Source organism: Suricata suricatta, chromosome 13 (assembly GCF_006229205.1).
Source record: "Suricata suricatta isolate VVHF042 chromosome 13, meerkat_22Aug2017_6uvM2_HiC, whole genome shotgun sequence".
In the NCBI taxonomy this organism is placed as follows: Eukaryota; Metazoa; Chordata; class Mammalia; order Carnivora; family Herpestidae; genus Suricata; species Suricata suricatta.
The window spans coordinates 86,877,174-86,904,320 of record NC_043712.1 but is presented as its reverse complement, the minus strand read 5'-3'; the positions used below and the strand labels follow the sequence as shown (position 1 = coordinate 86,904,320).

Here is a 27,147-nt window from a genome sequence, read left to right as displayed (position 1 = left end):
GGGAACGGTAACATGGCGCAGTCACTTTGGACACCAGTTTAGCAGTTCCTTGAAAGGCTGCACATGAAGTTGCTGTCTGACCCAGCGCCTCCCCTCCTGGGGGAGCACCCCACAAGCACCGCGCACGCATGCTCGCAGCAGCAGCAGCTGTAAGAGCCACAGCGTGGAAGCGACCGGAAAGGTCGTCAGCTGGTGAGCAGATGAGCATAAGGTGTCATGTCAGCCACACATTGGAATATTTTCAGCCATAAAAAGGGAGAAGTAGCAATCCCAACGACACCAAGCAGGAACCCTGGAAACATCATGCTGAGTGAAAAAAGCCAGACGTCAAAGGTTACATGTTGTATAACCTGTTTAGATGACGTGTCTAGAGCAGGCGAATCCAGACACAGAAAGTAGCCAAGTGCTTGCCAGAAATTGCCGGAACGGAGGGACGGCTAATGAGCACAGGGCTGCATTGGGGGTGGATGAAAACTTCCTGGCATTAAGCAGTGGCCATGGCTGTACAGCTCTGTGAATAAACTAAGACCGCTGAACGGTACGGGGTAAAGCGTGACTCCTGGGGATGTAAATTATACATTAAAAAACTAAATAAAACAGAATCCCCACAAAATCCACAGAGGTGTCTTGCCCTTCGATTCTGACGTCAGGGCTCCAAACCCAGAACCAATTCAAAAGTTGGGAAACAGAACCCCAAAGGCCTCCTGCAGGTCAGAAGCTGGCAGCTTTGGGGAACTCTGTTCCCGTGGGCGACAAATAGACCAGAGGTCACGGGGCAAGGGAGGTGGGACCCGTCTGTCCCAGGCCAGGACTCAGCTCCTTCTCCTGGTTCCCTTGACCGTGACCCTCCTCCTCACGTTCACGTGCCAAGACTAGCTCATCCTTGGGGGAAAACGGATACAATTAAAAATGTCAATTCTATTGAGTTTTACATGAAATTCGACACAAATTTTCCCATCACTACACACATATTTTTTAAAAAAGTATATCTATTTTGAGAGCAAGAGAGAGAGTGTGTAGGGGAGGAGAGGAAGAGGGAGTGAGAGAATCCCAAGCAGGCCCTGCACCGTCAGCACAGAGCCCAGAGTCGGGCTCGAACCCACGAACTTCAAGATCATGACCTGAGCTGAAACCAAGAGTCAGACTCCACTGACTGAGCCACCCAGGTGCCTCTCTACCTGCAGACATTTTAAATATGCACATAGCACAGGGCGCCTGAGTGGCTCAGTCGGTTAAGCATCCGGCCTTGGCTCAGGTCATGATCTCAGTTCGTGGGTTCGAGCCCCGCATCGGGCTCTGTGCTGACAGCTAGCTCAGAGCCTGGAGCCTGCTTCAGATTCTGTGTCACCCTCTCTCTCTGCTCCTCCTCCATTCACCTGTCTCTCAAAAATAGATAAAACGCTGAATAAAAATTTTAAGAAATATATCTTAAGAAATATGCACATGGCATGTGAGAAGTCACACAGTCTACCTGATTGAGGAGAACCAGCACAGTGGACAGGCCAGGATAAAACTCGTCTTTTTTTTTTTTTTTAAGTTTATTTAGTTATTTTGAAAGAGAGAGAGAGAGAGAGAGAGAGAGAGAGAGAGAGAGACTGAATCCTAAGCAGCCTTCATGCCAAGCCTGACGTGGGGCTTGAACTCATGAACTGTGAGATCATGACCTGAGCAGGAATCAAGAGCTGGATGGGTAACTGGCCGAGCCTCCCGGGCGCCCCTAACCTGCTCATGTTTAACAGAGTGGTCTTCACATGGGGGGCACACGCTCCCACGAAGGGCAGATGCAGAGCACGCGCCTTTGCACGTGTGTGCAGGCCTCTCCTGGTGCTCCGCAAGCATCAGGGAGCCGCTGACGACCACGCCAACTGCACCTCTCCAGGACCGGGAGCAGCTCTCCACCGCGTTGGGTGTGGGTGGTCACTTCCTGCCCGTGTGCGCGTCACACGGTTCTTGTATTTTTAAAGCACTCAGCTTAGGGCCGCTTGAGAGCGAGTTCTGAGCTTCAGGGAAAGTGTGTTTCAGGAAAGTGTTAAGAGACGACGCAGAAGAAGTGTGAGTCGGTGCAGGAGAGGTCGCCAGGAGCGTGCCCTTCTCGGGCCGGCGACCCGCACTCCGCTTTCTGTAAACCACACCAAGGTCTCATTCGCCTCGGCTCAGAAGCTGGAAGTGAAAGTGACCAGACTCTGTCTGCAAAGGTCAGGAAAGTGCACTTGCCCGTCTTCAATTCCTCTGAACCCTCTGCCCGTCAGCACCACCGCGACGGGACTCTGGCCCCGAGCCGGCAGGGGATGCACGGCGTTTTCACCGCCACCCCGCAGCCTCCGACCCCACCCCGTGCGACGGGTTCGCCGCCCGCGATGGTGATCACGTGCCACGGCCGTGGGACGTGAGGTGGTGACGGTGAGGTGTGGACGGTGACCCCGCGGGGAGCCTGCTCTGCTCCTGGTCTGGCCACACCCGCCCCAGCCTCCCCTCTGTGACAGAGGGCTGCAGCCTAGCGAAGGCCAACAGGACGTGACAACCCGCTTCCCCCCCTCCCCAGCCCTCAACACTGGTACTGAGCCCATGGCATTTGGGCACAAGGATTGCTCTCCTTGAAATCCTGCAAGAACTCCTGCTGGGGAGCAGAGTTGGCCGAGTGCGGGTCCACCTAGGGCAGACGGCTGTTTTCGGTGCCTCCTGTGAGCCAGCCCATCAGTGAGCAGCACTGGGCGGCTGTGTAGCCCCCTCGTCCCCCGCCTGTGTCAGAGCAGAGGGGGCCCCACCTGGGGGACCCCGGGGACACAGCACGGCCAAGCCGGGAGAGCTGTCCTCCGCCCCGCCTCGTGCACCCACGGCCCTGCCCGGGCTGCCCACCTTCTGCGTCTGCCCCACGCTGGGGCGGCAGCTCCTGGACGGGAGGGCCCGAGCAACCTCCCCGCACCGCGTCCTCAGGCTCGCGAGCGGCCGGCGCGGAGCCGCCAGCAGAAGTGTCACCGGGGCCGGCGTCACACGCGCTCTACCAGCTGTCCCGGCTCCTCCTTCCCAGGGTGAAGGCCCTGCCTGTCCCAGCACGGCTCTTGGTGCCACCGCACCCGTGGAGGACGGCTCTCCCGCTGCCAAAGCCCCTGCGCACACGCCATCGTCTGTGCAGCTGGCCCGGAGCACCGGGGCACAGGCCTCTTCACGAGAACCAACGGGCTCAGGCGGCTGAGACGCTTTGCCCGAAGTGGGTCTCCTCGCTGACCCCAGAAGAAACCTGGCCGGGGGCTCCTGGGCGCTGCTAGAAAAGCAGAGGAGTCTCTGGCCCACCAACACAGGGACGTTGGAACCGGGCGCGGGACGCTGGGGGAGGGCGAGCGCAGAACAGAGCAACGGGCTGCTCCTGAGCCACATGGCCTTCCTTTCTGGGGTCACCACAAACCACGAGTCCTCAAACTCACACTCCCCCAGCCCTTGGGAGAGGCGATGGCCTGCTCACAGCCGCCCCGGCCAGCCCCGTCCCCCAGGGTGCCGTGATGAGACCTGGGGGCCACCGAGCCAGCCCTCCGGCTGCTCAGCCTGCCGACGGACACACCCATTCCTTAGGGTTTCTGGGAGCTGGCTGCGGATTCCCAGCCGTGGACCCGGTGGAGAGGGGGTGCGGAGCGGTCACACTGCCCATTCGGTCACAGACCATTTCATTCGCACACGTTCAGTGTCTCCCCAAGTCCGGAGAGGAGCAGCGAGCCAGTGGGGCAGAGGCTGACGCACACAGGCCCCAGGGCCTTTGGCTGTTTTTAGGCTGACCAGGGCTGACAGGCCAACAGTCCCCCGGGGTGGGGGGGATGGAGTGTGGCTTCGACCCCACTGCCTGCCGCACCCGTCTGAGCCTCAGGTTCTGCGCCCGGGAGTCACCAGAACCCCACTCTGGGTGCCGTGGAGAGCAAACCCAGCACGGGAGCCGCCGCGGCGTTCGGGGCCCGGCCTGCGGTGGACATTGATCCCAACAACCAGAGCGAGTCCCCTCATCTTGTCCGTGTTCGCGTCTGCGGTGACCTTGTTGACGTCCCCTCCAACCAGAACAGGCCGCGCAGACTTGGAAAAGGGACAGACGTGCTGGTGGCCGGCTTGCTCTGCTGCCCCACAGCGCATGGTCCGCTCGCGGAGGCTGGCCTCCTCCTACCTTGTCTCCTGGGCCTCGCGCGGCAGGACGGGACCACGGGCCCGATGGCTCGCGCCGCACACCTGGGGCTGGCCGTGGTGTCTTCGATCCCTGTCAGGCGCCCTGCTCTCTCGCTGCCTTGAGAACACACCTGAAAAACAGACGCCCCACAGCACGTGCCTGAGGGTGGGAGCCTGCCCCGCAACGGTCTGGGGGGCCCCAAAGCCAAGGACTCTGAAAGCCCAGGGACGTGGTGGGTCTTCAGGGCCTGAGACCCACAGGAACTTTGAGCGGAGTTTACCCGTGAACACCCTGAACACCCCCAAACACAGTCTGTAGCCTGTGTTGTCCATGAGGAAATGTAGCTCCCGTTTTACCAAACTATTAGCAAGGAAATTTTTAAATGCTGTATTCCTCCTTTTGGGGCAAATGTACAGTTATTCTTCCATATAAGAAAATGATCTCACTGCCGTTCTGATAAAGCCCAACAACGCTGACCTCCACATCCGTGCCTCGTTAGCTCAGTGGGCAGAGAGGAAACACAACGGCATGATTAAACACTAGGAAGCGTCGGCCTGCCAGGAGTCTTGGACCCCGGATCAGAGCACGTGAAGGCCCTCTCACAAGAGAGAACTGGTCAAGTGACACAGAGGGTGAGTGGCTGGCCAGCAACAAGCCCGCACGAGACACAAGCATTTCCCGTGGAGCACGGCGTCCGTGGGTGACACCCTGCTACTCGGGCCCGCCCACCTGCAAAGCTCTAAGAAAAGTGACACTTGCCGACAAGCCAGTTTTTTGACAGCCAGAAGAGGGGGGAGAAAAGGACTAAAACCATCTATTTTTTATTGAAAGGAACATGAACCTGAAATGATTCGTTAACTCACAGAAACGGGTAAAGACAATCTGTGTTTCCTTTGGGCCATTTTTCCAACTCTCCTGGTCTCAGAGCTTCTATGACTCACGAGGCATCTTCTGTCTGAGAAAAGCTGAAGATCAAGCAGCACGAGCGCTCTTCAGGACCAGCGGGTCTCCTGCTCATAGACGACGTGGGGCTGTGCTCAGCTAACCGTCCTCCCCTGGGGTCGTCTTCATCTTCGGGCCACGGGGGATCACCACTGCGTCGCCAGTGCGCGTCAGCTCCACATGGATCTGGAGTCAGGCTGCGTAGACGCTCTGCGTGCTGGAGGACAATGTGGCAGCGGCTGGCCCCACGGGGGCGGCCCCTCCCGAGGAGCCGCCGGACCCGGGCACAGCACCGGGCCCACCGCCGGCTCTGCTGAAGGAAGGAGAGACCAACGACACCGACAAGCGGGCACGTCCCCCTCGCTCTGGTCCGTCAGTCTGCGGTCTGTGCAGTCACAACGGGAGGGAGTCTTTGCTTTCCAATCCACTCCGGTGACTTTGTCAGAACTTGAAGGAAATTAAATGATGCTCCATCAGCAAGTCTGGGCGTCCGTGGGGAGAGACCAGTCATTCGGCACACGCTTAATGCTCTCCCCGTTAACATAATTATTTCCCGCTCCGCGAAAACGAAGTGGCATTTGAACGTGTCACAGACGGAATAACAAGGCTCTGAAATCTTAAGAAAATAACGAACAGCAAATTGTCCTGCATGGAGTGAGCGGCACACGTTTACCAGGAAACGAGCGTGCGCCTCACCAGACACAATCGCCAGGGCCCAAGGGGGAATTTAATAAGCTCCTTCCGCGAGCTGGCCTTCAGCTCCAGGACGCCAAGAGTGAGGATGGCCGCCGCCTGGCTGGGTGGGCGGGCACAGGGCAGGGCCACGCTGCCTGGTTCAAGGCTTTTCAAACGGAGACGGAGAGTTCAGTTTCCCAAAACAAATAGTAATAATAATAAAACTTTCAGTGATTTAAAAGTTCAGAGTTGATGTGCTTTCCAAGGGCAGGGAAGGGTCAGAGCTGAGCGTGAGCTGCAGGGGACGGGCGGCTGCCCACGCACCCAACTGCACGTCACAGCACTGCACGGGGGTGGGGCTGGGGAGGACGGCGGGCACCCCACGGCCCCTGGCAACGAGCTTCCCAGTGCTGCCAGATCAGCCCCCAACCCGGCCTCAGAAGGCAGCCTTGTTGGATACACACAAAAGGACCTTGGAAGCCGTGTAGGGAGCTGAAATGCTCCCCCCGCGCCGCACACCAAATTCTAGAGCTCATGCCCTGCACGTGTGGTATGCCCCCCAGGCGGGCAGTCTGCTCCTCATGCCCCCCCAGCCCCTCTGTGTCCACCCGCATTGTCTGGCCAGGGGTGCGAAGAAGGAGGCGGGGTGGCTGTGTTCACCTCCTCCCTCACTGAAACAGGCGCAAGAGCTGCGGGCAGGAAGCATCCGTGGTCCCGGCCCGGGCGGCACAGCTCTCCCCCCGCCAGAGCGGCGGGCCGGGCGGCCGGTGCGCCTCACAAGGCCCTGGGCCCCCGTCTCTGACCGGGTTACCTTCCCACCGTCCACACTGCACTCTAACACTAGAGAGGTCACCTGACAGAATCGGCATGGAAAGGTGGGTTCCTCTAAAAGCCAACACGCAGGGATTTATTCAATTCAAAAAGAATGGCATAAGAGAGAAATTCCCAAGTTTTCTTTTCACCAATTTTATTTATATTTGGTAATTTTCACTCAGAGAACCTATCAATTCCTCTTCCGGTCGGAGATGCATGTATGTGTGCGAGTGTATACATTCCCTTAGAAACTTTATTTGGTATAACTTCACATTTTTGGTATGTAGAAATCATTTTATTTTGTTTTGCAGCACAGTAGACATACAATCAATATTATTTCCTAGAGTGTGCGATATATAAATTATTCACATTAAAAAATTAAGAACAGAAAGCCTCGTATGCAGGAAATATTTAAAAATGTGTACCTAAGTTTGAACTGGTTTCTGACGGTACAGACTACTAGCTTTAGAAATCTGAATGAATATGACATGAAAACACATTTGGACAGAACAGAGACGGGTCCACTCCAGACGCCTGACTCGCTCTGCGGAGGACTTGCTCTTCACTTTGGTCAGTGGGATTCCAGGTGCTGAGGCAAATGTGGATCGGAAAGATACTTCCAGAAGTACATGTCTTACACGGGCAATTGAACGGTCTGTTTCTTTTATTCTCCTTTATAGCGAGGGGACCTTTTCTCTTTAAAAGCAAGAAGACCTTCAAGCCTGTCTTTTGTTGAAATAGTCTAGAGAGACAAAACATTATGTTACCTAAACCAGAAAGTAAAAACAACCATAAACGTTTAACAGGCTTTATTTAAAAAAATAAAAACCAAAAAACTAACCAGAAGATGATCTAAAATTTGAATTCTACTAATCATTTGAAGAATTGTTGCCAAATTTGCCATTCTAAATTTGAACATCACACTTGCTTATTTTTATTGGGATTGCATTGAATCTATAAATAAAGTTGGGAAGAAGCGATTTCTTTGTAATATTGAGTCTTACTGTCCGTGAACATGTGATATCTATTTACTTAGATCTTGATTTCTTTCACCAGTTTTGTAGTTTTCCTTCTATAAATCTTGTACTTTGTTTCAGATTTATACTTAAGTATTTCTTGCATTTTTTTGTGCTAAGGTAAATGAGGTTATGCTTTTAATTTCAAATCCTAATTCTTCACTCTGGTATACAGGGAAGCAGCTGACTTCTGCTTATTAGCCTTGTACCACACAACCTTGATCTAAATGCTGATTACTGTTTGGTTCTTGTTGTTGCTTCTTTGGGATGTCCCACGTGGACAGTCCTGCCTTCTATGAAGTTTTGTTCCTTCCTTCGCAGACTGTATATATTTACTTCCCTCTCTTGTCTTACTACATTAGCTAGGATTTCTAACAGATATTGAAAAGGACAAGGGATGGGGATGCCCTTGCCCTGCTCTTGGTCATGCAGCATGACAGCTGTGGGTCCTTTTCCAGAAGTTCTTACTAAGCGGGGACGCGCCTGTCTAATCAGTCTGCTGAGTTGTCATCACACCTGGGTGCTGGACTCTGTCAAGTGCTTCGTCTGGGTCTGTTGATGTGATCATCTGATTTTCCTGGTTAGACTGCTGATACGATGGATTACAGTTATATGCCTGGCTGTGGCATATAACTGTTTTTATATATTATTGGATTCGACTTGCTAATATTTTGTTGAGAATTTTTACATCTGCATTCATGAGAGATAACGGTCTGTGGTTTTCCTTTCTTGTAATGCTGGAATTTGATATCAGGGTAACACTGGCCTCAGAATAAATCAGGAAGGGCTGCTTCTGCTTCTATCTTCCGGAAAAAATCACTAAAACCTGATATACTTTCTTCCTTAAATGTTTCAGTGAATTCACTTGAGAAACTATCTGGGTCTGGTGCTTCTTATTTGGAAGTTTATTAATTACTGATTGAATTTCTTTAACAAGCATGGAGTTATTCAGATTTCTCCTTGTGGAGCTTTCCTGTGTTGTGTCTTTCAAGGAATCGGTCCGTCTCACCTGGGTTTATCCGATCTGTGGACACAGAGCTTTCACAGTACTCCTTTATTATTCTCTCAGTGTCCATGGGCTCACCAGGGATGGCCTTGCTTGTATTTCTGATGTGGGTGATTTTTACCTTCTCTTTTCTTTGGTTGGCCTGCCTAGAAGTCTATCAATTTTATAGGTCTTTACAAAGAACCAATTTTTGTTTTGTTGGGTTTTTTCCTTTTCTCTATTTTCAGTTTCATAGATTTCTGTTCTAAAGCTTATTCCTTTTCTTCTACTTACTTTGAATTCTATTTGCTCTTTTTCTATTTTCCTGAAGTGCAAAGTTATTGTTAATTTTAGATCTTTCTTCTTTTATACATGCATTCAATGCTAAAATGCTGTTGTCAGCAGTGTTTTCGATAAATTCCCAGAAAGTCTGATGCTACATTTTCATTCTGATTTAATTCAAAATATTTCTTAATTCCTCTGGAGGCTTAACCCACGTGTTACTTAGAGGGGTGCTGTTTAGCCTGTGTTAAGAAGACTGGCCCCACCAGTGAGAGATGGGGCCTCCCAGCTACCCTTCTGCTGTGAGTTCTAGTTCATTCCACTGCGGTCTGCCGGAATGCTCCTCATGACTACTGTTCCTTCACATTTCATAAGCTGTGATCTGTGGCCAAATATACTTTATACCTTGTTTTTCAGAAGCGAAGGCTGCCCATTTGTAAGTGCGCAACTTACTTCATTCATGGCATGCACTCATCAACAACAGGTGGCAATTTATCCTGAGACCAGGCACACAGGGACACTCAGTCCCTCCTGGTTCATTACACTGCCGTGATTAAATGGGAGGCGAAACAACTTCCAATTCTCACAAAAGATACAACAAAATTCTTTTGCTACTTTAGATGCCCTACACCAAGTTATGCCGTTTAGAGAAGGGACGGAGGGAGGAAGGGAAGAAGGAAGGGAGGAGAGATTTGTTCCTTTATATGAAGCCCTACTAATTTGTGTATGGAAACGAGAACTGTACCCAGTGCATTAGGGAACTGTCAGTGGGCAGGAGGGAAGGCTCAGAACCAACAAGTCTCACACACGGATGTTCCCCGGCCGGCCCGTGTTCACCCCACTGCCCGCCTCCCACCTGTCTACACAAGAGTGAGGGTTCAAATCCACACCATAAAATACAACATGGGCCCGAGAGACAGCTACAGTATGAATGGAACCAATTTAGAGGGGTTTTTTCCTGTTTTGTTTTTTTTTTAATTTATTTTTGAGAGACAGAGAGATAGTGCAAGCAGGGGAGGGTCAGAGAGAGAGGGAGACACAGAATCTGAAGCAGGCTCCAGGCTCTGAGCTGTCAGCACAGAGCCCAACACGGGGCTCGAACCCACGAACCATGAGATCATGACCTGAGCCAAAGCCGGACGCTTAACCGACTGAACCACCCAGGCGCTCCTAATTTAGAGTTTTAAAGTTACGTAGACAAGAAACATTAGCACATGGAACAGAATCAGTGATAAGAGCTGCTAATCGTCAAATAGGAAAACCAACTAATTTCAGTCCATTTTGAAAGAGGCCTGAGCGTAATCTCATCCAGAGAGAGGACCCATCTGCCTTGCCCGAAGGTAACGGGGATCCGTAAGACGTGTCCTCACTGGGTCAGGGGCTGTCACATACCTGAGCATAGCAAGCTTCTTCTATGGCCAATCCTGTTACCAAATCAACCTGAGAATAAAAACAGAAGTGGTTTCAGCAGGAATTAGTCTTTAGAATCTGGAGCACTCACTGTAAGTTCACACTAGTAACGCTTCTCCAAAAGAACAGAACTGATGTAAGACAACAAATCACACGTACGACCGGCATGAGAATTCGGGAACCAGACTGCCTGGTTCAAATTCTGACTCCACCCTGTAGGAGCCGTGTGGCCCCGGGTAAGGTGGGTGAGAAGCTCCCTGTGCCTCACAGGGGCGCATCTGAACAGCAGGCTAACTGCAGGATCTACCAGATGGGGTCCTGGGGGGATGAAAGGAGCTAAGCTAGGCGAAGGCTGCACCAGGCACCTAGGCCCGGCCCGGCACGTAGGGCGGCGCCGAGAAGGCATTTGCTATTAGTATTGTTACGATTATGCAAGAAGTTTTAAAAACCAAACATTTGGAAAATTTTTAAATTGTGTTTACTGCTAATACATTCAATCTCTTTTTATTGCTATGAAGCCCAGGAAGACGTGGTGGCCTCTGAGTCTGCAAGGAAGAAATATCTTTCTTCAAAATTCCGTAATTGAGCCAAAACGTCAGTGCTGTAACGGAAGCCCGCCGTAAACAGGCGCCTGCGTTGGCTCCTTGCCCTGCCTGCTCCTCTCCAGGCCTGGGGCCTCCACTCCTGGGAAGCGCCTCCCCAGGGTAACCCCAGGGCACCCCAAAACCTGGCCTCCTTGCACAAAGCGTATTGGGCAATGAGAGGTGGAGAGAAGCAGGCTCCGCTCTGAGCTTGGGCGTTCTCCACAGAGTGTTTTTTGTAATGCAACACCGGTGTCGAGCACTCCCAGAGTGCCCTTTTCTTTCGGTCTTCTAGGCACGACTGGCCAGTAAATCTACCTCTTCGCTGAAGGAGGCATGTCACAAGCTGCAGGACAGGAGTGAAGTTCCCGAATCCGGAGGCTACGATAGTGTGTCAACAATAGGTAAGGCAGAAGGAAACCAATAATGTAGCAAAAAATACCCTCCAGAGTTTGCAGTAACATAGTGTTAAAGAGCTGGATCTAGAACCTTAAAAACTAAACTGAACTAAATCACCACCGACTCCAACGGCAAACAGACTGGAGCAGGAAGGCACACTTACCTCCATCCCCTGGTTGATGGCTAACTTTGCCACTCTCATTGCAACAGGTCCCTAAAATTCAATTAAAGAAACAGATCTGCATTACTATTTTTGCAAATTACGTTGCACGGCTCAGTTAAAATCCAGAAATCCCCATTGCTGGGCCCATGGCAAAGACACAACAAACACCGTAAGACGGCTGGGGGGTGGGGGTTGGTTTCCTCCAGGCCCCGCGAGGCCTTCGGTACCCGGCACGTGGGACAAGGCTGCTGCCCGGACCACAGACACGCCTGCAGCCCCACAGGTGCCGCGTGCCCAGGGGCGGGCGGCCCGTGCCAGCAACGCTCCCGAGAGGTGAAGCAGGGGGAGGAGGAGGCGATGACGTGCCTGGCGCCGCACCGCAGCCATGGGCGCGAGGCCGGAGCCCAGGCAGGAGGCGAGGCCCCGTCGCCGCCCAGGCCGGACGCTGGCTCCACACCGGTGCTCCACGGGCACCCGCGACCCCACGCCTGGCCCCCACGCCGCACAAAAGTCGATGGCCCAGAGAAGTCCTTCAGGACGCGTGAGGGTCACGGAGGAAAGAACTGCGTGTCCTCTGGGAGGAGGGGAACATTAACTCTTGTCCTTTTTGAAAACCACAATGCGCCAGACAGAATTTACCTGTTTGATCACCTTTCAAATTCCTAAAAACGATTTATGGGTGATGAGTTAGAATTCAATGTATTTTTTTGAAGTGCCGTTTGAACTAAAATGCAAAATAGGCTCTACGTAATAGGCACATGGGGGGATAACCAATAAATGAGTGAATGACCACGACGCGTGAAGAGGCCATGTGTTCCCCCGAGGGGCTTCAGCCGTCCACTGGGACCGTCTACATTCTCTTCCGGAGTCACATGCTTATTCACAATCTTCTTCAGGGGCCACAGGTCTTCAAGGCTCAGACAAGAATCTTAGTTTTCCTGACAATGTGACTTGCATATGTGGGACACACACTAAAATCATTTTTTTAAGATCGTCACTTCTTGTGGTTGTTGTGCCCCCGTCCCTGAAAACCTCCTCTACCCCCTGGGTCCTGGCCGCTGACCCAGACAAGGGGCACGAACCCCCGCCCCTTGTGAAGGCAGTGGGGGAAGGGGGCTGGGACCCGCTCCCGAGGGACGTCTGGGCTGGCCGTCTGCAGAGCACACTCCAGACGGCACGGCTGCCAACCGACGCTGGAGAAACAGGAAAATGGACATCTAGATCACAATGCTGATTTAACTGGCTTCTTTCAAAATACAAAACCAACACTACTTCTTCTGGACAAACATCTTGATTCTCAAACAGGAAAATGGAAGTAACATACAATAATCAAATAGAAATACTGACTTCTTAGAACCTTCCAATGATCTGGAAGACTGATCATTCAGTGATAAAAAACAAACATAAAGAGCATCGTCCCTCTTCCTCAAATAACTTGCACACACTGTCCAGTCCCGCGTCTTCGGGGCCATCCGGCATCTCCCTGGGCCGGAGGAAAAGGTTAGCGGTTAATGTTCTCAGAGGCGTGCCCTTCACAGGAAGGGGACAGAGGTAGGGAGCTGGCCGGCCACGAGGCCAGATGGCAGGTGGGGAGGCGGTGCCCCCGGGCAGGGTGGGGAGGGGGGGGGTGTACAGAGCTGCCGAGCACCACCGTCCAATGAGAAGAGGCCGTGAAGGTCAGAGCCGGAAGGACGCTGCAGCCGTCCTTAACCACGCCCCCGTTTCCGGCAGGCCTGGGTCGGTCTCAGAGGTTTAAGCGGAAGGAAATAATTAAGGCAGCATTTAGTTGAACTATCACTTCTCCTGGTATCGGTACCTGTAACCTCTGGAGGCAGACGTTACTCTAGTGTTTGGGGGAATAGCAGTACCGCAGTTTCCGTGCGAGCCTTTTTGTTTTCCTCAAATCACGGGAAATCTTTCCTATCTGCCCTGTCGGTTCGGCCGCGGGGAGCAGACCACGCGGGAGCCCTGTCCTCCCCGCGCCCACAGCTGGCTGACAGAGGCGCCCGGAAGGGCCACCACCCGGTTCTGGGGCGTGGCCTGCCGGCAGGCGGGGACACCGACGCCAGCCTCCGAAACCGGATGCGAAGGCTGAAACGACGCGGGAGGCCGATGCATTTCTCTGCGGAGAGATTTCCCGAGATCCCCAAAAGGACCCCCAGTCCCTGCACAGGTTCCGAGTCCTGTCTGCGTCGAACGGCGCGGCTGCAGAGGAAGCACTCCTGCCTGCGGGCTGGCGAGGCGGGTATAAACCTGGAACCCCACTAGGGATAACGACAAAGGGCTAATCGCTTCTAGAGCAACAGACCTCTCCTCTGTGGTCTCAGAAGGAAGGAACACACACGGGAAAGAGAGAACGGGCCACCCCCGGCACAGGCCCCGCGACGCTGCTGCTGCCGCGCCTCGTGCGGGCCGTCGAGGTGAGCGAACCCACGCTCGGGCCCTGCGGGGTCACTGTGGGGACGGGTGGCCATGCCCTGAGCCTGAGCAGACACACAGCGGCCGCTGTGCCTGCTGGCCGCCCCCAACCCAGGGGGCAAGGACAGTCCAGGCCGGGGCCATCAGCGAGGTCTCCCCAGCACGTGCGTTTCCACGGGCTTCCGCCCATCCCGCCTGTCTCTCTCCAGGTACACAGCCCAGGACAGGCGTTGCTGGTACGTCCCGTTGCAGGTGCCAACGCACACGGAGAGGACATGTTGTCAGAGCGTGGCCGCAGAATGGGCCCCACGTCCTCTTCAAATCTTCAACTTTAGTTCTGAAGGCTCTTGATGTTCATCTGAGTGGCTCCAGTCCGACGGATACCATGTGCCCTTGTACTTGGCAAACGGGACAAGGACGCCATAGGTTTGTGAGAGGACTGTTCTGTCAGTTTGCTGTAAAGTTATTTAAACAGAGAGAAAAAGGACACGCGATTGGAGGTACCTGAGGTAAAAACTCTCTTGCCAGGTCCAAGGCCTTGCGGTACGCAGCGTCCCCCTCCTGGTTCTGTTCCAGAACGTGGCTGATCAAGCCCACAGCTTTGGCTTCGTGGCCATCGAGCACGCGGGCAGAGAAGATGAGCTCCTTGGCGAGGGAGGCCCCGATGGCGCGCGGCAGGCGCTGCGTGCCCCCTGCGGAGAGAGGGGGGTGGGCATGAGCTCCTACCCTGGAGTCTCAACAGTTCAGGGTTTGGCTTCTTCATTTATAAAACAAACCAGGGCCAGAAACTTACTTGTCAAAATTGGTAAGTGGAAAACTATTATCCAATTACTTTATAAAGTCAAAAATACCCAAAAAAGAACTGAGTACCTTTTGTAATTATTGAGGGATCCTGGCACTACTTATTTCTTGCAACACAGCGGGTGTGTCGCCAAATCGAATCCACAACCATTGCCACGTCAGGGGCCATATGACGCACAGCGGTGGACAAGCAATACCGTCCCTTACTGCATTCTATCCAGAGGGAGGACATGTCCATGAGGCTGGGTACCTTTCATCTGGTTTAGTTAAAACTTCTCACAGCCTGAAATCTAACTCATGTGCTTCTTTTTTTAAAAAAAAATTTTTAATAAAAAAGTACCTTATTATGTTTATTTATTTTTGAGAGCAAGGGGAGGGAGGGATGGAAGGACAGAGAGAGAGGGAGACAGAATCTGAAGCAGGCTCCAGGCTCCGAGCTGTCAGCACAGAGCCATCGAAGGGCTGAAATCTACCAAGTGCAAGATCATGACCTGAGCCAAAGTCAGACACTTAATTGAGCCACCCAGGCACCCCGTAACTCATGTGCTTTTTAAGGCATCACCAACAGTAAATAAATTGCAAACTAATTTCAATTTAATAAAAATAAAGCTAGATAATTCCTCGTGAAACAAACTCGGTCCCAGTAGAGGCTACTAACCCCTCCTGGTATACTACCCACCTCTACTCTGCTACCTACTAGTGTCCAGGCCAGGATCTCATCAAAAAGAAGGCTGGACAAAAGCAGGTCATATTCTTATTTGGCAGCCCTCATTTATACCAAGAAGAACACAGAAGAGCCACATTAGGATCCACAGAAACCTCATCCTGAAGACAGCCGCTAGGCTGCCTATGGTGCTGGTGGCCAGGGAGCAGGGGGGCGGTGCTACGATCAAGCCACAGAGGAGAAAAGGCAAAGTGACGACCTGCCACCCAGATGAGCTCACTGCGTGTCGTTTGGCCCACAAAGTTCAGAATCTTCTATTTTATGGATCAGTCGCCAACATTTAAACACTGGGTAGAAGGTTTCACATGGAAACCCATTTCCACCCGGAAGCCCACTGCAGACACAACGTGTCCAACTGGCCACGGCCCCTCTACTGCCTGTGGCCAGGACTCGTGCGTGACAAGCTCTGCTTCCTGCTAAACAAGAGGGGCGCCTGGGTGGCTCAGCCAGTTAGGCATCTGACTCTTGATTTCAGCTTGGGCCTTGCTCTCATGGTTTGTGAGTTCGAGCCCCACGTGGGGCTCTGCACTGACCGAATGGAGCCCGCTTGAGATTCTCTCCCTCCCTCCCTCCCTCTCCCTCTCCCTCTCCCTCTCTCTCTCTCTCTCTCTCTCTCTCTCTCTCTCTCGCTGTCTCTGCCCCATTCACAGGTGCGCATGTGTGTGCTCTCTCTCTCTCTCTCTCAAAATAAATAAACTTTAAGAGGAAAGCAAAATCTTTCTTACTGACACCTCAGTCAAAAGTGGCCAGGTGAAAAATAAAGATCACCAGTTGCAGAAAGCATGTTTCCCTTCAGTAATGAAGTATATTCCTACATTTTTCACAAACATAGCATGTTTGCATTGGAAGAACACAGCTTAAGATACTATTTATTATTTAGCAACTATGTTAAGAACCACGTGCAGTTATTTAGGAAAAACAAACAAACAAACACAAACCTCAGTGATTTGGAAAAGGACTGATATTTTCAGTAGGGATTGGTTTTGAGCACAGATGAAACAAGTAGGGCTTCTGTAGAACAGTTATTGTTTACACTGCTCACGTAATCAGAGAGGGTGAGTTTATAAGTGCCTTCCTTGAAATGGCAGAAAATGTGTCTGAAAAAGATGAAGCACCAACAAATCTGAATCGAACTGTAAATGGGTCATGCTGTTCGGCGTCATAAAGACAAGTTTACTCGTGGGAACGCTCATGAGCAGGAAGAACTTACGGATATAGTCTTCATGATAAGCACAACACTAGGAAAGGAGTCTTTCATGTTCTCTGAAGAGTCTGCTGCAGACTGGACAAAGTTAACAAACGTGACCTTCGGGGATCATTGCTAATGTTGCCTTGTTATTCAACCGAAACTCTTGAGCTTTGCAAGTCTGCCAGGCTTATGCCCTATTCACTGTATCGTGTCATTCAGGGTATGGTTCTCCAGGAATGAGGGCTTTGTAGAAACTAAACACAGGAGTAACACTGAAACAAAGACCAGGAAGTACATCCACCGCCCTGAGCCGAACAGCAGAGAATCCAAGCCCTGCTTCGTGGTGTGGACGGGTACCAGAATGGTCTGCTGGAGGACATGGTCTCAGCGAGGGCAGAAAGACAAGCTAAAGAGGGCTTTCTGTTCTTGTTGAAAACAACGGATGAGAGGATCTAGGAAAATCCGCACCCTGGCTCACCAACACTGCACACGAGACTCAGCCTTTGGGTTGACGTCGCAAGGCCCCTGTCCCAGGAACCTCACGTAAGTGGGCCATCATGGGACACTTGTCCTTCCGGGTCTGGCTCCCTGCACTAAGCGTACAGTCCTCCACGCCCATCCTGCTGTCGTGTGTCAGCGTGTCCTTCCTTTGTAGGGCTCAGTAATATTCCGCTGTACGAATACCATGTTTTACTTACTCACTGAGCCGGTGATGGACACCTGGAGTGCTCCTACCTTTCAGCTATAAAGAATAATGCTGCTGCACATCAGCACGTACAATACCTTGCCGAGACCCTGCTCTCTTATTCTTTTGGGCAGATACCCCGAGGCAGAGCTGTCAGATCACACAGTAAATCTAGATTTACTTTCTTGGGGAACAGCCACACTGTTTTCCTAGTAGCTACACCATTTTACGTTCTTATCAACAGGGTACAAGGATTCCAAATTCTCCACATTCTCACCAACATTTGCAACTTTCAGGGTGTTTTTTTTTTTTTTTTTTTGAAGGGGGAAGGGAGACTTTGTAGTCACCATCCTAACTGGCGTGTAATGGAATCTCGCTGGGGCTTGTGACTGACATTTTCCTAACAACTAGCCTCACTGAGCTTCTTTTCATCTGCCTGTTGGCCACTTGTGTATCTCCTTCAGAGAAACATCTATTTAAGTCCTTTGTCCGTTTTTTAAATGGGTTGTTTTTGTTGTTGAGATGAAGGGGCTCTGTATATATTCTGGACAGTAATCGTTTATCGGACAGATGATTTGCAAATAGTTCCTCCCATTCCGCGGACCGCCTTTCCACTCTGCTGACTATTCTTCGAAGCGCAGAAGTGCTTTTAATTTTAATGAAATCCCATTTTTTTCTTACATTGCCTGTGTTTTGGTGTCGTATCCAAGAAATCATTGCCAAATCCAATGTCACAAAGTTCTTCCACTGTTTTCTTCTAAGAGTTTTACAATTTCAAAACTCACATCTTTAGTCCATTTTGAGCTAATTCTAATACATGGTGTAGGGTACGAGTCCAGCTTCATTTTTCTGCAGGTGGATATCTACTTTTCCAAGCACCATTTGTTGAAAGAGGCACTCTTAAATAAGTTACATAAATCTATTACTTAATTCACTCCCTCCTATGGAAATTCTACCTTTAGGAAACCTACCTGGTGAGAAATTATCTGGCTCAATTTCCTGTGCTGCAATCAGGTTGCGGCGATCACAGACTGGGGTGGGTTAGGAGGTGCTCTTCCCGGTCACAGAACACTGGCGATTTCAAACTTTATAAGAGTGACGTGACCTGTTTGGTTTGCCTTTCTCAATTAATATTGACGGCATTGAGCAAAGAGCGGTACACATGGAGGCTACTAAACCATGGGGCATTATGACACGAAACGCTACACACGATCGGTGAGGGACCTCAGATGTCCAACAGGATCTCAGGAGTAGCCACCCTACATAGAAAATATTTTGATGTCAGCATTCTACTCCAGCTTGGAAGTAGTTCTGTTTACAAATAGCTACTTTCTATTATAAAATTAGACGAAACACTCGTGCTCATGAGGGGAGTCAACGCTGAGCGCAGCACCACGCCAATGACCTAATTACGTAACACATGATGAATTCATTGGGGGAGTGTATGTGCAGAAACTAATCTGCCCCTGTGAATTACAGTTCCTGCCTCACGACGTGAAGCATACGATGGGAATAAACAAATACAAAACGATACGGCTGCTGGCAAACAGTCACTGAAGAGTCCAGCGGTGAGCGGGGGGCAGGCGGGGGATGCGGTGCAGCGGGGAGCCACTGACCCCCTGACCCACTGACCTGGGAGGTCAGCAACGGGACGGGAACCGCAAGCACCCAGGGTGCTTTCACGCCCAAACCTACCCCGCCCCTGGCGCTCACATCCTGGCAGCAGGCAGCTGCGAGCCGGCATCTAAAGCCAGAGACAAAACTGACAGGATGAGAGCCCTCCAGATGGAAGTCTGTCTTGCTGCTTTGGCCTGTGATCTGTGACCGGGACAAAAGCGAGGGGGCAGCCGCAGGTTAAATGGTTGAGTCTTTTCCTTTATTTACAAATTTTCTAAGTAACAAGGAGATTCCCTAGCATCCACCAGAGGTGCAGGTACATTTTTCATCCTCGAGAACCATCATAATCTCACAGATGTTGACGTTTGCCACATCAGAATCAGTTCTTCTCTTTATTGAGCACCCCATCCTTGGCGGTGGAACTTAGTTTGGCTCCAGCGTTGTGATAGGAGCTGAACTGTCTTTGGCGACTTCTTGTTGCCTCGGATCACAGAACGCTCCGGGCTCATCCTGGCCCTCTCCTCCCCAGGCCCCGCACCGGCCACTTGGCACAAGCTCACTTCCGCTCCCGGTGGGACCAAGCACGCTTCCCAACAACCATGCTTTCGAATGCATGTTCCCTATACTCTCTTAGTGGCTCTGTGCTGAGTTTCGAAGCTCCTTTCTTCCAACGGATGACGAGCCTGGATGGAGGACAGGTGCTAACGTGAGCACGGGGACCGAATCCACTGGCTGGCAGGACTTCGCCACGTGATGTGCCATAGCGTCAATGTCTGCCCTGTCCACTCTGTCCGATCCAGCCTTTCACAAGACCTACCACTTTATCACCTGATTTAGCCACTTCCCTGAAACCTCGCAGGGTTCTCAAGTTCTCAAGGCTGCAGACAGGTCACAGATGGCGGCCCGAAGGGGTCAGAACCCGGGGACCGTCTACCCTCCTTTGCTGCCCTCTCCTGTGCATTCTGTCCTCCAGCTTCTCTCCTGGTCCAAACAGGCTGCTGCAGCCTCGTCATCATGACAGAGAACCACAAAGAAGGAAGGGCCAGAGAGTGCTGTGTTCTCAGAGCCACTGATGAAGTCCCCGCCAGCAACTCTGCCTCCACGTCTTTGGCCAGAACTTGGGCACATGTCGTTGCAAAAGGTCCCCTTCTTGCTCAGGATTTTGGCTTAGTGTATGGAGTAAAACTAGGGCTCTGACTACTAAGGGAAAACGAAAACAGGAACGCACTCAGCAGTTGCTACCTCAAGTGGTAAAACTGTGTTAATCACGTAACAAAATGTTTTCATGTTTACCTATTATTTGGATTGAAAATATATTTGAAATGTTATATTCCTGTTCAAAGATTTTCCATCATTTACTCTATTATTTGAAGAAGGTATCAAGAATTATGTTTCCCGTATGTAATCGCTCCTGGGATAATGCCACTTAAGTTTACTTTAAGGAGCAGCCTCCAGATTCGCGGCGGCTCAGCCACAGCGAGTGGGTTTTGCCAGCAAGGACAGAGGAGAGATTTCACCCCGCTCCTCCATGCTCGCCCCGGCCCCAGTGCCGCGGGGGCTGCTGGCCGCGATCTGGGGGTGCCGCCTTCTCCTCCCAGACCACAGCCCTAGACTCCAGGTCTTCTGGAAATAAGCCAGACACAGATGCTACCTTCCATGTGTTACACTGACATAATTCAAACAGTTTAAAGGAACCTTTATGTGGCATTTCCCAGCCAATCATAATGTCATATGTAAAGAACAGCCCCAGCTTACGGATTATAAAGTATGGTTGAGTCACATTTAAAAGGCAGAAAATGCCAAGTTTTTCTCTTTTGCCTTTAATTTGTTTTTGTTGTTGTTGCAAGCCATGTAGATACCACATTAAGGGCATTTATTGCGATAATGAGAAGAGACCTAGGACTTCCACACGTAAATGCCACTTGTGAATCATGCCTAAACCTCCTCTCAGAGAAACAGCCAATTAGGGTTACTTTTTCCTTGAACTGTGGAAGACACATTGCAGGAAAATGTTAGTTTTGGATTATAATTCCTGTTGCAACTCTGTCAGAGGGCTTTAGGAAAGAGCTTTCTTGCTAGATCTGGGCTAGATGCTTACAACACCGACTTCCTCTTGCTTTTATGAAACATCAAGGTCAAAGAGGAATGCGCTATGAGAACAAACATGGCGTGCTTCCTGGCCTCATGGCAGTCCATGTCACAACCATACAAAAACCATAAAAATATTTATGCCTCAGTTTGTGACCAATGTTTCCAGTGTTGCAATACTTTGTTCCCTGAGGATATTTAGCATGTTGTAAAGCAGTGAGAGAACGCACACGCACGCACACGCACACACACACTGGAAGAAGACAGACGGGGGTAAGGGAGAATAAACCCTGCGTGGGGAGCTGAGCAAAACCCAGCTGAGACCCATCAGTTTGGGCTCCATGTGGCTTATCCTGAAGGAGCATTTAGCAGAAGCTATACACTTTTTTTAATGTTTATTATTATTGAGAGAAACAGAGACAGAGAGAAAGCGCACGTGCAAAGGGCAGAAAGAAAGGGAGGCAGAAAATCTCATGGGGGCTCTGCGCTGTCAGCACGGAGCCGGACACGGGGCTGGAACCCACAAACCGTGAGATCATGACCTGAGCTGAAGTTGGACACTTAACTGACTGAGCCACTCAGGTGCCCCAAAGCTGAAAACTTGTAAGAACTAGGTCAGGGGAAGAAAGGCTGGATATTAAAAATAGTTTTCCAGAACAAATTAAGCTGACTCTCAACAAATTAAAACCTCTGTGATATAACTTTCATTAATATGCATTCTAGAAGCTTTCTTGACTGTTATCCCATTCACTGTTAGAGAAACGGGCATGCAAAGGTTTTATTCATTAAGGGAAAAAATTACATTTCTTTTGAATGTTTACCTGTCATTTTTACAACTGCTATCTGAAGCACTATTTTTTTCAATTTTTTAAAACATTTATTTATTATCGAGAAACAGAGACATGAGAGCATGAGGAGGGGAGGGGCAGAGAGGGAGGGAGACATAGAATCTGAAACAGGTTCCAGGCTCCGAGCTGTCAGCACAGAGCCAACCTGGGGATTGAACCCACAAACTGCTAGATCATGACCTGAACTCAAGTTGGCCTGAGCCAACTCAACTGAGTCACCCAGGCCCCCCGAAGAACTATTTTCTTAATGTGTATAAACCAGACGGTCATATGGCGGAGGGAATAGAAACTCTTACTTTGTGAAACCGGCTTCAAGACGGCCACGGCGGCACACACCTGCGCCCACGGGTTCCGCACCGCATCCCGGGCTCCCGTCTGCTGCTGCCGGGGCTCGGAGGCAGGGGTGGCACCACGGGGCTGCTGGGGGCTTCCACCAGAAAGCGTCCCCGACCGGGCCAGCGTGAGCCAGGACAAGGAGGTGCTGTCCCCAAGCTGAGCCCGCACGGAGCGGTGGGACAAAGAGGGACCGGCCGGGTCCGTGGACGCAGGCAAGATGCCGGGAAGCCCGTGTGGAGCTGCGCCAGCTGACGCCGTCCGTGGCAGCTGCCGACGGTGTGCACCTGGGCTGTCCGCGTCTGCGCGCGGACCGAGCCGGGCGTGGCTGAGGCTCGAGCGGCAGCGCATCTGCATCTAAACCGAACCGGCACATGTGGTCTGGACCGCGCAGGCAGGTCCCCTGTCCCTGCAGCCTCCGGGGGGCTCCCTGTCGCTCGCCAGGTTTGGTTCTTTTGCAAAACCAAAGACGCTGTGACAGGCCAGGATCTACAGCTCCTCACACCGGCAAAGCGCCCTGGCCAGCAGTGCCGACGGGTCACACAGCCTGCAGGACGGACGCCCGCCGTCCCGTCGGCCGGGAGGACCGAGCTTCGCACAAAGGGAGAAAGGAGGCAGCGCGCCCAGCGGCGTCGGTAGTGAGGAAGGAGACGGCCAGAGACGAAGCGATCAGCTGGCTTCCACACGACAGCCGGGCCGCCCGCCGGAACGGTGGGTGCTCGCAAACCGGATGCAAACGCAGGCCTTTCTGGCGGCCCAGGGCAGGGCCACCTGAGCTGAAACACAGGGGCCGCCCCGAGGAAACGAAGCGGTGGGCAGGAGGGAGCCGGGGGACTCTTCTGCGCGGGACGTGCACGCGTTTATCGGCCAAGCGAGTCCTGCTGCAGGCAGGGCGCTCGGCCACACGTCACGGGGCTCTGCACCATCGTCCCCAGCACAGACGCTGCGTCACGCACCACGGTGCAGCTGGGGCAGCGCGCTGGCACTGGGGAGTGCAGCGGGAGGAGGGCAGCCAGGCTGCGGCCCCTCTCGGACACGGCTCACGGATGTGCAGACACGGCCGCCTCAAAGCCCTGGACTTCCTTTCACACGGTGACATTTACTAAAAATACAGGGCTTCACGTTCACCCCCCACAGCGAGCCGTGTAGTTACTGAAATAAGACACCAAATTGAAGGGTCTGCTATCTATAGATGCCAATAAATCCCACCTCTTTTTGAGTCGTATTTACCATTTCATGCTGCAGAGCGCATCCCGCAAGCAGTGAGCACAGGGCAAACGGATGGCAAGTGCGGCAAAGCGTCAGCCACGCCGTCGGTGCTTCAGAAGAGACTGTCACCTCCGAATGCGGTGCTTACAGCAACAAGCATTGAGTCTCTCAGTTCTGTGGGTCAGGGGCCCAGGCATCACTGCCCACCCGTGGGCCCCCCGCCCCCACGAGCCACCCCACAGGCTCCCGCTCAACCTGGCAAGGGGCTCCCCCAGGGTGAGCGATCCCGGAGGCGATTTCCCATGCCTTCTGCCACATCCTTTGGGCCTCTCGAGGGAAGGGGCCCCACGTGGCGTGGGCGCTTCGAGGCCACCAAGCCCAGGGACCAGGGTGAGGCTCCCAGTCCGTGTTCTAAAAGTCACCTCTTCTTCTGCCCGTCTGCCCATCACCAACGGGCACATGTTCCCAGAGCACATTCACACATTTTCCAGAACTTCAAAATCACCCTCCAGGCTTCCAGGTTCAAGGAAGAGAGGAACAGAACATGTTAACCATTATCTTTAAAAAATAACAAAGGGGGAAAGTGGAGAGGGTATAATATGGAAGACGTCCCTTCTGGAAAGGCCAACCCGTGGAAAACACAGCCTTTGCCAAATACAATCAGAAGCAGAGTGAGAGAGGCCCACAGGTCACCGGTGCTTCCGGCTCGTCCAAAATGTGTAGATTCACTGCATCAACCTAAAGAGAGGACACTGACCGGCGTTCCATAAAAACTGGACCCGGATCCATTTATTAGATGAGGGCTGAAGAAAGGGCTAACGACACAGTGGAGAGTCCTCAGTGTGCACCTTTCTCTCTGGATAACACAGAGCATCTGCGTAAGGACACTGTAAACCATTACCGATAAGTGAAACAATAAACCCAAATACTCGGCAGGATGACTGAGTAATGCTGTGGGCACAAAGTCTCAGTACTCTGTTTCCTCATCAAAGCAGGTCACCTGATAAGAAGTTTAAAATTCTGGCCCAGCAGAGCATTAATAACAGAAAAAATAACCACCATTTAGTGACAACCTCACAGGTACTGTGTAATTTAACACATTATTTCCTATAATTTTTGCGAGCATCCCATGAGGCCACTATGATCATCATCCTCATTCGAGGAGTCAGAGGCTCACAGGCGCAGGGAGGGAACCCGTGCCCGCTGGGTAAGGCAGTGGGTGACTGAGGGGCGTCTGGTCCCTAGCCACCGCTCCTCCTGATGGCAAGCCACCCCCTTTCCGAGACAGAAGAGGCGGGGCTCCTCAGAGAGCCAGCCTGTGACAGGGCACAGTCCCGGTGGCAGTTAGCATCGGAATGGACCTGGATGAGCAGAACGAAGGAAAAATGAGTTATTGGTGCCAGGCTGTGAGCCACTGCAGGAAGCTCCAGAGCAAGAGCGCCGAGCAGTCAGGGCCCACCGGTAACGTGCTGCTGCAGAGAAACGGATTCTGGTGCAAGGCCCGCGGGATGGACGGAAGGCACGCGCACTGGGTCCCCCTCCCACCTGGACAGCGGCCCCTCACTGTGCGGCGGGTGCGAGCCCCCGCTACCTAGGCGGGCAGGCCTCAGGGCTAGGACCAGAGCAGGACCAGGACCGCCGGAGCAGAGGAACCGCCACCAGGCCCGCGAGGACGGTGCTGGGCCAGTCTTGACCCTTGCACTATGAGGTCTCCCGGTGCAACAGCTTCTTCTTTTTACATTTTAAACTGAAAACAAACAGCAAAGTGAGCAAAATAAAACAAGCATGGTATTTCAAGTGGCCGACACCATAAAGATGAACTAATGCGCATTATGACCCTTACCCGGAGAACCGCCGAGCAGTCCGGAGAGGACGCTACGGGAGGATCTGTTATCTAGGGACCCGGTCAACAACTGCTTCGTAAGAACGAGGGGGATGAGCCACTCTGGAGCGCAGATCCAAGGATGCAGCAACTCGGACGGGCTGGAAGCACATCACCGGAAGCTTCCCTCCAACACCCGGGCAGGTTCTCATCACTTTAACCTCAAGCCGCGAGACAGAAACCCTGTCCAAAACCAGCAACCTTCTCCCCACAGCCGAAACCAAACAAAACAAACCCCATCCAGCGCCCACCAGCAAGAACTACCCACGACACGCCGTGACAACACACGTGTGCTGGCCCCCAGCTCTGGCGTCCCCATGTTCGGCTGGGCTAAGTGATAACAATGACCTCTTCCGTACTTTTCAAACGTGCAATATACAGCATTAACAGAACCCGACTAAAATGACAAAACTGTCCCCACAAAACGGTCAGGGGAACCCCAAACACCACACCCACAGACGTCCTGGTTATGCATGTTGGCCCTGGTCGCTTGGCTCGCTTATAAATGCATAGAAACGTCAGGTGCAGATTTAGTAAAGACGGTTTTATAGATTTGTTACAGGTCCATATTTTAAACTACACTGAGGCTCAGATGGACATCAAATACGTGTGGAATGAACTTGGCCACATGCTGTGCTCCTTCCCTTCCTCCCCAAGCCTTCTCGGGCACACTGCTGAGGACGTGGGCGAAGGCCCCGGAGAAGACGGGCTGGCAGCTCCGCCGTAGCCTCTCCTGGAGTCCTGCTCACCACACTCCGCACACGAGAGGCTCTGGAGGGACAGTCCTGTCCTCTCCCCCTTCCGGAAGAACACCCGGATGGCACGGCCAGACACGACAGTGGTTAGCTACTGCCCTCCTAGGGAGAAGGACGGAAGTCCTTTTACCGTCACTGGACGGAATACGGCTTATGTCTGCAATGGGCTGACAAAGATGCTCCTTCGGAAAATGAAGTCTGAGATGCAAATACTAAAATCGGGCCATAGAGTCAGTATTTGAAATGGGAAACTTTCAACACTGGAAACATAATACGCACTGATAACACATTTCAAATATATATATTTCAGAATCTTCTAGGACAGGTATTTGGCTAGCTCACAGCTAACTCCTAGACTCTGCTTTAAAAAGCAAGAAGAGTTGGTTGAGAGCTCAGTGAGGGGGCAGGAAACGGGAGGCGGAGAACAGCATGAGACAGAAGCACCACGCCCCCGTAGGTTCAGCATGTGGGCGGCCCAGCAGGCCAGGGGGCGCGCACGACAGATTTCAAGTGCGGGCTGCACGGGCCACCAGCGTCAGTGCTGTCACAGCCCTGCTCCCACGTGAGCACAGGGTGTGAAGGCAGCCCCGGGGCCAAGTTAGAATCAAAAACGCTTGTTGACAGACAGGCCCCTCTTCTCTCCTGCCTGTCCACAGAAGGGCCAGATGACATTCTGGGTTTTATCTGATGAGCAAGTCCATCTGGGGACGGAAGGCACAAGTGACCTTGATTGCCTAACCACTACTTACCTTCAAGGATCCGCCAGATCCCCGTGGAAAGGAAGGAAAAAGTGAACATAAAGGAAACAGGATCAGAGGGGTCAGGCTAAGTGAGCGGGAGAAGTGCCCAAGTGAGCGGTTTACAAACCCCGACGACCAGGAGCAAAGATCCACTGAAACCCGACCCCGTGTGACTGACAGGCATCAGCCCATGGAGTCCATCCCCCGCACCCCGCCAGCGCCCTTCACCACGCAGAGAGAGAGGCCCCAAGTCAGGGTCGGCAGACACGGGCCAGCTTCCCCTGCCCCCTCACTCCACCGCTCCCCAGCCTCCCCCCCCCCCGCATACATGCACACACGTGAACTGTGCCCATCCTTTATTTTTTAATTTTTATTTTATAATGTTTATTTTTGAGAGAAAGAGAAAGAAACAGAGTATGAGTGGGGGAGGGGCAGAGAGGGAGACAGA

General features: G+C 52.2%; 1 protein-coding gene across 3 annotated transcripts in view; it reads right to left on the bottom strand.

Moving 5' to 3' along the window:
• Positions 1–6,707: 6,707 nt before the first annotated feature.
• AUH (AU RNA binding methylglutaconyl-CoA hydratase) overlaps positions 6,708–27,147 on the bottom strand; it is a 140,766-nt gene continuing 120,326 nt past the window's right edge. For all 3 annotated transcript variants that reach the window (XM_029919433.1, XM_029919435.1, XM_029919434.1), the window contains 4 exons: positions 14,333–14,520; positions 11,411–11,461; positions 10,250–10,297; positions 6,708–7,316 (listed from right to left, as the gene is read on the bottom strand). In XM_029919433.1, coding sequence (XP_029775293.1) covers positions 7,239–7,316; positions 10,250–10,297; positions 11,411–11,461; positions 14,333–14,520 — 365 coding nt within the window. In that variant the 3' untranslated portion in view covers positions 6,708–7,238. The remainder of the gene's footprint in view (positions 7,317–10,249; positions 10,298–11,410; positions 11,462–14,332; positions 14,521–27,147) is intronic.